The 12,796-nt window shown below is 45.6% G+C and overlaps 1 protein-coding gene across 1 annotated transcript in view; it reads left to right on the top strand.

Annotated features, from left to right (window-relative positions):
• Positions 1 to 12,796, top strand: part of SLC16A9 (solute carrier family 16 member 9) — a 43,269-nt gene that overhangs the window by 18,110 nt on the left and 12,363 nt on the right. The window contains exons 5-6 of the mRNA XM_073548267.1: positions 982 to 1,077; positions 9,924 to 10,796. Coding sequence (XP_073404368.1) covers positions 982 to 1,077; positions 9,924 to 10,796 — 969 coding nt within the window. The remainder of the gene's footprint in view (positions 1 to 981; positions 1,078 to 9,923; positions 10,797 to 12,796) is intronic.

The following is a 12,796-nucleotide window of genomic DNA, read 5'->3' as shown; positions in this document are numbered from 1 at the left end:
TGTACAACAATAAAATAAAAACAGGTTGGCAAAAAATAATATTTATCACTATCTGGTAGAACACATTTAATTCTGGTAGCAGCACTGCAGATTTGGAGGATGTCATTATGAGTCAGCTGACCCAGGAAATTTCTCCATTAACTCCTCTATTTCCCTAGCCCCCTGTGCTTTTGTAAATTATCTTTATCCCGTCCCTGCAAGCGGTAATAGCTGTGGGCTTATTGGGAACCTGTCACTTCTTTTGGCCGCTATAAGACACGGCCACTGCCTACAGCTTTCTATAATGCTGTAGATAAGCCCCTGGTCTGACCTAAAAGATAAGAAAAATAAGTTTTATTATACTCACCCGGGGGGGGGGGGGGGGGCGTCCGATGCGGTCCGGTCCGATGGGTGTCGTAGGTCTGAGTCCAGCGCCTCCCATCTTCTTGTGACGCTGCCCTCCTGCTTGCTTCATCGTTCTCCAGCATCGTGCTTCTGCGCAGGCGTACTTCTCTGCCCTGTTGAGGGTAGAGTAAAGCATAGCAGTGTGCAGGCGCTGGGCCTCTATGACCCTTGCCGCCACCTGTGCATTGCAGTACTTTACTCTGCTCTCAACAGGACAGAGAACTACGCCTGGGCAGGAGCGCCATGGGGGGGAGCAACGATGCAAGCAGGATGACGGCGTCGCAAGAAGATGGGAGGCACCGACCGGAACACCCCCCCAGGTGAGTATAATAAAACGTATTTTTCAGGTCAGATCGGGGGCTTATCTACAGCATTATAGAATGCTGTAGATAAACCCTGAAAGGCAGTGGCTGCATCTTATAGCCAAAGAGGTGACAGGTTCCCTTTAAGGCTTTCCGAGGTTCATGGGTTGCTACAACTTGTTGGAGAAAATATTTATGTTTTATAATGTACCAAGGAAATTCTTGCAACAATTTTATTTTTCTATATTGTGGACATAAATAGCCTCTAAATATCTAATTACTATTTTAACTTTAGGTTTTGGATGTGGGTTATTGTACACGGCTACTGTGACTATCACCTGTCAGTACTTCGAAAAACGGAGAGGACTTGCACTTGGGATCGTCTCAACCGGTAGCTCATTTGTATCCAATGTGTTTTTGCTGTACATATATTTTCATTTCTTTTTCAGTATTACGGTACTTGTAATACAAAGTACAGTATATATTTCACCACAGTGTATAACTGTTTTCTCATTGACTTTACCAATAGATAAAGAACTCCAATCAAAGTTTTTATCCTCTTAATATATTACAGTCATCATCAGCTCTGTGTACTTACAAATTCTCATTGTGCCCTTCTACTCAGTTAATTCTTTTTTTTTTCCATTATGACTATTATATCACATGATTAAAAGCAGTCTAGCTGAATCCTTCTAAGCTCTATGTAGAAACAGGAAGTCTCTTTTCCATGCATGAGTCATCATTAGAACTACAGTTCTATACATTACTGCAAAGACCCTCACAGTCCAGCTCCACCCCCTCTTCAACTCCTGATCCGGCTGCTCTATTCCTCCTTCCTGCCAGGGACTTGCAGTGAGGTAGAACTGTAGTACTAGTGATGGCTCATGTAGGGAAAAGAGACTTCCTGTTTCTACACAGAGCTAAGAAAGATTCAGCTAGTCTATTTTTTTACATGTGATGTCATAGACCTAATGGAAAAGGGAAGAATAAACTGGGTAGCAGGTAAAAATGACCAATAGTAGGTACACAGTGCTATATAATATGATGACTGCAATATATTACGAGGATAAAAACTGTGATTGGAGTGATTCTTTAAAATAGGCAGGCTGAAAGGACGTTTATATTTTCATAGGGACAATTTAACCCCTTCACGACCTACGATGTAAAGATACGTCATAGGTCGCCTCTCCTCGCTTGATGCTGGCACAGGCACTGAGCCCGCATGTTTCAGGCACATGACAGCTTATCTGATCAGTTGTCATGAGACCCTAACACATCACAAGCCACCAGCGGCTATTAACATGTTAAATGACACTGTTAATCTCTGACAGAGGCATTTAACATGATTGCGTCCGAAATGCATCTTTACTTTTACCAATCGACATCAATGTCACATGATCGTGGGGCGCTGATGAGTTGGCATGATAACCCAGGGTCTGCAGGAGACCCCCTGTGGTTGTCATTGCTGATTTGCTGTGAGCACCACCTTGTGTCCAACGATCATAGCAGATGATCAATTCAGCTACATATAGCAGGGCAAAAACCCTGCTATGTGTACCACAAACATTAAGAAGATCGCAGCTTCAAGTCTCCTATTAAAGCAAATAAAATGTGTAAAATAATTTTTAAAAAAAAAATATGAAAAAAAAAAAATCTAAAAGTTAAAAAAAACCCCAAACACTTATTTGGCATCACCATGTTCAGAATCGCCCGATCTATCAATATATAAAAATAATTAATCTGATCACTAAACGGCGTAACGAGAAAAAAATGAAAACGCCAGAATTGCATTTTTTGGTATCCAAAACATTGCAACAACAGGCGATCAAAACATTTTATCTAATCCAAAATAGTATAAATAAAATCATCAGCTCGGCGTACAAAAAATAAGCTCTCACCCAGCCCAACTCAAGAAAAATGGATACCCTACAGGTCTCGGAAAATTGCGCCACTTTTTTTTTTTTTTTTTACAAACTTTGGATTTTTTTTCACCTTTTAAATAAAAAAGAACCTACACATGTTTGGTATCTTCAAACTCAATGACCTGGAGAATCGCAATGGTAGTCAGTTTTAGCATTTAGTGAACAAAAAAAAAAATTGTGGTATTGCACTTTTTTTTTGCAATTTCGCTCCACTTGGAAAATTTTTTCTATTTTCAGTACACTATGTGGTAAAATCAATGGTTTCCTTCAAAATTACAGCTCGTTTTGCAAAAAAAAAGCCACACAGTTACATTGGCGTAAAAATAAAGGGAAGAAGGAGAGCTAGAAACGAAAAACGCAAAATCCCAAGGTCATGAATGGGTTAAGGAGGTGGCAAACTGAGCAATTGCTCAAGGCCCTCTTTTGATAGGGCGTCCGAGGATGAGATATAACAACTGCAGTCACAACTATAGACAGTAGGGAATTACTGTGGTTTGATATTAATATGTAATGTGTATTTCTAGACTGTATTGTATGACCTCTCAGTTTGACATATATATACACATTACATATCAATATCAAACCAGAGTAATTCCCTACTGTCTATAGTTGTCTATATATATAGTAGGGATTCTACTTGCTCAGGTGCAGCGGGAGACAATCAGGAGGCACGTTCCATATAAAGTCCATAGGGTTTATTGCTTCATAAACCAAAACAGCACATCACCAAAAGAAACAGCCTTCAGCTCAAGAGAAAAAACATAAATGTCCATTCCTTCAGGCTCAGTCCTGGAGCCTCAGCGCACACAGGAGGCTTGTCCCTCATCACATACAGCTCTGTTATGAATGAGTCACCGAGGAGGAAAAAACAAAAAGCAAGCTAAGCCCAGAAAACCGGAGAGGTTGGTAACTAGCGGATTGCAGACCCCTGATCCTATCCACACAACTAGCAGTAGCCGTGGAGCGTGCCTACGGTGGTCCTAGACGCCTCGTCACGGCCGGAGAACTAAATAAGCCGAAAGAAAGAAAGGGAAAATCTAAACTGCCCCAGAGCAGACCCCAAAGCAATAGACAGCCCCCAACATGTATTGTCGGTGAAACAAGAAGAAAACACAAACACAGATAGAAAGATAGGCTGAGCAAACAATGGGGCCCTCACTAACTAGAAAGGACAGGAAAGAAAAGCTGCTGTCTGCAATCACGCAAAAAACCCTGCCAAAAAAATGTCCAACACGTCTGATAGAAAAAGACCCTGAAGTCGCTAGACTTCAATTCCCTATATCAGCACTCAGGTATATTCTGAAGACAGAGCAAAAGAGATCAACTGATCAGAGACAAAATGGGGATTCAGCCCAGTCCCAGCCAGGGCTGGCTGAACACAAAAACTAAGTAAGCCAGACGAAAACTCATATGAACAATAGCAGAGAAAACTTAGCTTTAAGAAGGCAGGAACCAAACTGGAAACCAGAAGCCACAGTCAGGAGAAGTCACCAGCAAGAAACTAGGGAGTCAGCTGCCTTAAATCCAATCAGAAATTCCTGATGTCCAATCAGTCCTCTTCCTCAGGTGGCCGGTCTCTGCCATTTAGATCAGCTTCATTACCTCCCTTCACCAACAGAGGGAGTCCAGATAGAGAACTCACTACTCCTCTGTCAGTACAGCCAGCTCCATAACCCTCACCAGAAGCCAGAGGCAAACCCAAAAATGAGCTCACAACACAGCTCTGGGTTTCAGGAATAGTCTAGCTTATAAAGTTCTAGCCACACCCATGAACCCAGCATCTGACTGGTCACGTGATTGTGACCTCACCACAGGTACTTGCAAAACATCAGAAATAGAATGATATTAATTAGGGCTTACATTACAGAGCGCACCATCTCTGAGCCACATACCTCCCATCAACTATACAACCATTAGCCACGCCACATCTCTCCCCCCCTGCATAAAGTCGTGGGGCTTGGCACTTTCACCTACTAGACAAGGGATTTGTGAGAGGGCATCGGCATTACCATGTAGCTTCCCGGCCCTATGTTCTCCATGGAAGCTGAAGTCTTGCAGGGCTAAGAACCAGCGGGTGACCCTAGCATTCTTACCCTTTGTTTCCCTCATCCATCGGAATGGGCATGGTTGGATATTAACCTAAACTTCCGTCCCACCAGGTAGTACCGTAAGGTATCCACTGCCCATTTTATGGCCAAACACTCCTTCTCTACAACTGAGCAATTTCTTTCACAAGAAGATAGCTTCCTACTCAGGTAGAGGACAGGATGCTCCTCCCACGTATCTCCTGGAAAAGGACCGCTCCTATCCCGACATCTGAGGCATCTGTCTGAAGGACAAACTCTCATTTAAAGTCCAGGGCCACCAGAATGGGTTGCTTACATAGAGCCCCTTTAATTTCTTGGAAGGCTGACTCTGCCTCTTCGGACCATCTGGCCATTACTGATTTTGTCCCTTTTAGAAGATCAGTCAGAGGCGCAGTCATCGTGGCAAAGTTTGGGATGAACGTTCTGTAATATCCCACGATCCCCAGGAAGGCTTTAACTTGCTTTTTGGACAGAGGTCTCGGCCATGTTTGAATTGCCTCCACTTTATTGATTTGGGGCTTGATCTCGCCACGCCCCACTACATATCCGAGGTACTTGGCTTCTTCTTTACCCAAGGCACACTTCTTCAGGTTTATTGTAAACCCTGCCTCCCTTAGAGCATCAAACACTGTTTGGACCTTTTCCAGGTGAGTCTCCCAGTCCGGGGTAAAGATGACGATATCATCCAGGTATGCAGCAGCGTATAGCTCACGAGGCGCAAGGATTCAATCCGTAGCCCTCTGGAAGGTTGCCAGAGCTCCCTGCAGGCCAAACGGCATCCGGACATACTGGAAGTACCCGTCTGGTGTAGAAAATGGCTTCCTGTGCCATGGGGATCTGCCAATATCCCTTGGTCAAATCCAAGGTGGTGATGTACCTGGCAGGTCCAAGTCTTTCGATGAGCTCATCAACGCGTGGCATGGTATTTGCGTCGAACTTGGAGACCTCATTCAGCTTCCGGTAGTCATTGCAGAACCTCCATTCACCATCCGGTTTTGGGACGAGGACAATCGGGCTCGACCAGTCGCTCTTGGATTCCTCAATGACCCCGAGCTTCAACATACGCTGTACCTCCTTGGAGATTACTTCTCGACGGGCCTCGGGAATTCGGTAAGGCTTCACGTTCACCCATACATGTGGATCGGTCAGAACTTCGTGCTCCACGGCAATTCTGAAAACAGGTCCCTGTTTCTCTGGAGTAACTCCCGGCACTGCTGTTTCTGGGCCTTCCATAGCGTCTCCGCTATGGTAACTGCTCCAACCTCACCTTCTAGGTTGCCCAGCAAGCACGGAGTTACCGCTGGCTCTCTATCTTGCCACGGCTTGATGAGGTTGACATGGTAAACCTGGTATGGTTTCTGTGTTCCGGGTTGGTGGATCTTATAGCTCACCTCCCCACGCTTCTCCACTACCTCATATGGCCCTTGCCATTTGGCCAAGAACTTGCTCTCTACTGTCGGAACCAGCACAAGAACTCAGTCTCCCGGGTTGAACTGCCTCACTCTGACTGTCCGGTTGTAGACCCTGGCCTTAGATTCTTGTGCCTAGCGGAGGTGTTCGTTTATGATGGGCATCACCTTTGCAATCCTCTGTGCATCAGTGCCACATGATCAATAATACTTCTGTGGGGCGTGACTTCGGCTTCCCAAGTTTCCTTGGCTATATCTAGGAGACCTCGCGGATGTTGGCCATACAGCAACTTGAAGGGCGAGAACCCTGTGGAGGCCTGGGGAACTTCACGGATAGAAAACAGTAGATGCGATAAGAGATAATCCCAGTCTCTACCATCTTTTTCTATGGCTTTTCTTAGCATGCTCTTCAGTGTCTCGTTAAATCTTTCAACAAGGCCATCTGACTTCGGATGATACACTGAGGTCCTCAGCTGGGATATTTGCAAAACCCTGCAAAACTCCCTCATCACCTTGCTCATAAAAGGTGTCCCCTGGTCGGTCAGGATCTCTTTCAGCAAACCCGTCCTGGAAAACACATGGACCAGCTCGCGGGCTATACTCTTCGCGGAGGAGTTTCTCAGGGGAATTGACTCAGGGTAGCGTGTGGCATAGTCCAGGATGACTAATATATACTGAGGGCCTCAGGCTGACTTAACTAAGCGGCCGACCAAAGTCCATGGCAATTCTCTCAAATGGCACCTCAATAATGGGCAATGGCACAAGGGGGCCCCGGAAATGAGGGGTGGGGGTAGTTAACTGACATGTGGGGCAGGACCTGCAATAGTTTACTATTTCCCAGTGACACCCAGGCCAATAGAACCTCTGCACAACCCGTTCCTGCATTTTTTCCACCCCCTGGTGTCCCCTCAAGATGTGTGAATGGGCCATGTTCAAGACTTTCCGTCTATAGAGGCCTGGTACTATTAACTATTCTACCAACTCCTCCCTTATTTTCATGACCTGGTATAACAAGTCCCCACTCATCATAAAATAGGGGAACCTGGTGTCTGCTCCCGGATCTTGTGCAACCCCATTAATGATGGTGACATTATTGAAGGCTTCTCTCAGCGTTGGGTCCCTATGATGGGCAGTCCCAAAATTCTCACCGGCCACCCCTAACTCCGGAATGTCAGATACAGGGGACCCTTCCTCCTCATCCCCCACAAGGACACATAAAGGAAACCCGTCTGCCTCTGGTGGTGGCGATACCTTACTAGGGTGCATTGGTTCCCTGCTCTTGCTAGCAAACTCAGAACCCTTACCTCACAGTTCCCAAAACAGACAGAAATCCTGGCCAAAAATTGTAGGATGCAACAAGTCCCAAACGACGCCAACTTCATGCGACTCGGTGCCATGCGCCGTTTCAATGTTCACCCTGGCCATAGGGTAGTCCTTTGCATCACCATGAATGCACCGAATGCCAACCTTTTTACCCGGGAGTAGGTTGAGAGAAAAAGTGGCCCTTACAAGGGTCACCAAGCTCCCAGAGTCCAGAAGCGCCATTGCTGCTCGACCGTTCACCATCACGGAACACGTGTGAGGCCCCTCGTTGGGTGGAGAGTTCACACTGCAGGCTGGGTATGCATAGTACGAACTACAGCGTCCCATGCTGCAGTCCATCCGCTCGGTGGTCTGGGGACAACGGGCAGCTATATGTCCTGGCCCCTGGCATCTCCAACAAATAATATCACCTCTTTTGACCTTGGACGCCCCACCCCTTTTTGGGACTCTGCCCCCTGCTGGGACCCCCAATACGGAATGGGCTGCTTCCCCAAGGAACCTTCCATCCCCTGGTATCTCTCAACCAGCCCGACCAGTTCATCGGCATTTTGGGGATCACCATGGGCAACCCAAGTCTGTAGGGGTCTCGGCAGGGAATACACAAACCGATCCATCACCACTCACTCTACCATCTGCGCAGGCGTAGAAGACTCGGGCTGCAGCCATTTCTGGACCAGGTGTAACAGGTCAAACATTTGGGAGCGAGGGGGTTTGTCCTGGTGATACGCCCAGTGGTGAACTCGCCGTGCCCTGACAGTCCTTGTCACCCCCAAACGTGCGAGAATCTCGGCTTTTAGTTTGGGATTCTCCTTGGCATCTTGCAAAGTCAAATCATAGTACGGCTTCTGGGGCTACCCCGTCAGGTATGGGGCCAGTACCTCTGCCCACTGCTCTGGCTGAAGTTTTTCCCTCTCAGCCACCCTCTCAAACACTGTCAGGAAGGCCTCAACATCATCCTCAGGGGTAATTTTTTGTAATGCGCGTCTTACCGCCTTCCTGACATGGGTGTCATCAGCCAGAACTGGGGTTGGGGCGCTCGTCCTGCCCTCCAGGATGGCGGTTGCCAGAAGCTGCATCTGCTGCCGTTGCTCCTGCTGGCTCTGCTGAAACTGCTGCCGTTGCTCCTGCTGGCTATGCTGGATCTGCTGTAACAACAGCCTGTTGGTCTCCTGTTGCTGTGACTGGGACTGGACCAGGTGTTTCAGCAGGTCCTCCATTATTCCAGGTAAAGCTTGCTGCCTCACTGAAAACTTGACCCAGGACATGCAGCAACTGTCTCAAGTCTCTGCTGGGAACGCTTGCCGGCACGTCTAGCACCAATTGTAGGGATTCTACTCGCTCAGGTGCAGCGGGAGACAATCAGGAGGCACGTTCCATGTAAAGTTCATAGGGTTTATTGCTTCATAAACCAAAACAGCACATCACCAAAAGAAACAGCCTTCAGCTCAAGAGAAAAAACATAAATGTCCATTCCTTCAGGCTCAGTCCTGGAGCCTCAACACACACAGGAGGCGTGTCCCTCATCACATACAGCTCTGGGTTTCAGGAGTAGTCTAGCTTATAAAGTTCTAGCCACACCCACGAACCCAGCAGCTAACTGGTCACATGATTGTGACCTCACCACAGGTCCTTTCAAAACATCAGAAATAGAATGATATTAATTAGGGCTTACATCTCTGAGCCACATATCTCCTATCAACTATACAACCCTTAGCCACGCCACAATATATATACAGTATATATATATATATATATATATATATGCATTATCAATAATTAGGCTAGTTTCACAGTAGCGTATGGCCAAGCTGTGGAGGGATGCGGACTTCCTCAGTGAAGCTCCGCTAACGGCCGCACCTCATCCACTCAGCTCTGCCTACGTCGGCATGCGGCGTGCATACCCTATCTTTTGCATTGGGTATGCAGGCCTTGCCGATGTATGCGGAAGCCTCCACATGCGTCGTTTTGACGGTGCGGTGACCTGCGCCGAACGCAACGAGTTGCATTTTGGTGCGTTCGCTGCACGTCAATACGATGAATGCGGAGGCATCCGCACACATCGGCATGGCCTGCGTACCCAATGCCAAAGAAAGGGTATGCACGCCGCATGCTGATGTAGGCGGAGCTGACCGGAGGAGGTGTGGCAGTGGGCAGAGCTTCACGGAGGAAGTCCGCAACCCTCCGCAGCTCGGCCATACGCTAGTGTGAAACTACCCAAAGACACAATTTAAAAAACAACTATGTATTAGATCTGGGGGTTCACACTGCTCCTTAGGTCTTATTGAGACATCTGCAATTTTTCGTGAGCAAAAAAACATTTTGAGTGTCATGATGGGTACATGTTTTATCAGTATAAACTACTGCCAGAACATGTGCCTGAAAAATGGATGTCTGATTGAGCACTTATATGCAGAACGCAAATACTTTGTATAGTAAAGTGGGGAATTTCCTCGTAGTAAATGTGACTGATGATATTACTGCATGTGTCCTTTTCAGGTTCCAGCGTTGGTACCTTTATATATGCAAGTTTACAGAAGGAGCTGATTTTAGTCTATGGATTGGACGGCTGTTTGCTAATTATTGGAGCACTAGCATTAAATATATTAGCATGCGGAATCTTAATGAGACCCTTACGAAAATTACCTGAAGCTGCAGTAGAAAAGCCTGGTCTGGAAAATGTTCCTGACTCCTACCTCATATACCATGAAAAATACCAGAAGGAAGAAGAAAATATCGGGATGCTTGAAAAGGAAATATCCCATGAAGCCAATGGGAACTGCTGCTCTCAAGAACATTACCCCCAGATGGCTCAGTGCGACGTGACAAAGGACAAAGTTATAGAGAAATACAAGTGCAAGCAGCTGGTAAAAAACAAGTGCCATACGTACCTGGACTACTGGGAAGACACCATTAACCTGTTCAAAAACAAAGTCTTTGCTGCTCTTTTCATCAACATTTTGTTATTTGACATTGGAGGATTTCCAGCAAGCTTTCTTCTAGAAGACGTAGCCAAAAGTGCCAATGTTGATAACGAGGACATGGTGGTTCCCCTAGTGTTCATCCTTGGCCTCATGATGGCAATTGGGAAGCTTCTTTTAGGAATACTTGCCGATTTTAAGTGGATGAATACATTGTATCTGTATGTATTCACTTTAATAGCGACAGGTTTGGCTGTGTCTGCAGTTCCATTTGCCAAGACATATGGCGCCTTGGCCGTTATCGCCAGTACTATAGGATTTTTTACTGGGAACTGGTCAATATTCCCATATGTAACAACAAACACTGTGGGGCTGGATAAGCTCACTCATGCCTATGGGATCCTGATGTTCTTTGCTGGAGTTGGAAACTGCCTAGGACCACCTATGGTTGGTAAGACAAAAGCTCAAGAGTTTTTTTTTTCCTGTGGCTCTGGCTATGCATGTGCGTACATCCCAATGGCAAAAAGGCTTTGAGGCTAATAGCTGTAACCTGATATACGTTCTGCAGCAGTGTATTGACTTAGTCAGGACTCCGTGTTCTTCCTGGCCTCCAGCAGTTCCTGGATCCTGCTGGCTGTCAGCCTTATGTCAGGTAAACATGCCTGTCATCACGTGGAGGTGACTGCGGGACCCGAGATCGAACAGCCACAAATTAATTTTTGGGATTAAAACAAAAATACCTTTCCTACATTGGGAGGACATGCAGTGGATTTCCTGCAGAAAATTTCCAGGCGTCATGTAAAGTAAATTCTCACCACATTGTGTAAACTTAGGTGCAGAATTTTTTTTTGATGATTCGCTGCCATAAATTACCTAAAATAATAAAAAAATATTTCACTATATTCACTTCCCTTGATGCTTATATGGTTCAATATGGCCCATTTAGATAAGCCAATAATTAGCTTTCATAAGAATAGGCCAGCAATATTCTGAGGAACAAAGTGTTCATTCATTGGGTGTGATCCAACAAAACACCAGATAACACTCGAAACCAATGTTAAGCTATGGGGCTTTTCACGTGTCAGATTTTTTTTCTCAACGAGAGTCTGACAAAAGAAAAAAATGAGTAGCATTCACAATATGCATCCAATATTCAAACCGCAAGTCAATGAGCTAGTGGGAAAAAAATCGGACTGCACTCAGATGACATCCAAGTGTGGTCTGATTTGTATGGAGAAGATGCAGACATTTTTTTCTTTCTCGTCTCGTCATCCGGGAAAATCGGATCACACTGGGAACACTGATCCGAGTGTGATTAGTATAATCGGACTGATTTTCTAGGATGAGAGAATATATGGTTGTATGTCCCTGGCCTAATTGCCATTCTTATCGACAGTCACATACACACGTGGTCAAAATTGTTGGTACCTTTCGTTTAATGACAGAAAAACTCTGAGACATCTCTTTCCTTCTCTTCCTCCGGTCCATGCTGAGTGTGATACACACCATGCCACCAAACAGCACAGTGAGTATCTGTAGCCCTATATACTGGCCCACTCACTGATTCCAAGATAGTAGACACCTGTGATGCTAATTAGTGGACACATCGAGATTTAACATGTCCCTTTTGTCACATTATTTTCAGGGGTACCATCATTTCTGTCCAGGCCTATTTCATGAGTTTTATTTATTTTTTAATTCCGTGGAAGCATGGTTGAAAAGCAATGTCTGAGTTTCATTTGTTCATTTTCATAGATTTTTGATTTATTATTACTTTTGTCAGATTCAAGTTATTTCTGTGACCATTGTGGGTTTTTCTGTCATTTAACGAGGGGTACTAACATTACTGACCACGTGTGTAAACAGGAGACAAATTGCTGATACCAAGTACCGTAAATACTCAAGTATAAACCGACCGGAGTATAAGCCGAGGCCACTAATTTTGCCACGGAAAACTGGGTAAGCTTAATGACTCGAGTATAAGCCGGGTGTACACTGTCCCCTCATCCCTGTCCTGCTCTGTGTGGCTCTCCCCCCTCTCAGTACGCGTGGCTCAGCTCCCCCTTCTAGAATCATAGAATCGTAGAGTTGGAAGGGAACTCCTGGGCCATCTTGTCCAACCCCCTGCTCAAAGCAGGATTCGCTAAATCATCCCAGTCAGATGTCTGTCCAGCCTCTGTTTGAAGACTTCCATTGAAGGAGAACTCACCACTTCTCGTGGCAGCTTGTTCCACTCATTGATCAATCTAACTGTCAAAAGTTTTTTCTAATATCTAATCTGTGTCTCCTCCCATTCAGTTTCATCCCATTGCTTCTAGTCTTTCCTTGTGCAAATGAGAATAAAGTTGATCCTTCTACAATGTGACAGCCCTTTAGATATTTGTAGACAGCTATTAAGTCTCCTCTCAGTCTTCTCTTTTGCAAACTAAACATTCCCAAATCCTGTAACCG

This window comes from Dendrobates tinctorius, unplaced genomic scaffold (assembly GCF_039654945.1).
Source record: "Dendrobates tinctorius isolate UK_male_01 unplaced genomic scaffold, ASM3965494v1 ptg000156l, whole genome shotgun sequence".
Classification (NCBI taxonomy): domain Eukaryota; kingdom Metazoa; phylum Chordata; class Amphibia; order Anura; family Dendrobatidae; genus Dendrobates; species Dendrobates tinctorius.
The sequence above is the reverse complement of the archived record's forward strand: the minus strand, read 5'-3'. Positions and strand labels throughout refer to the sequence as shown.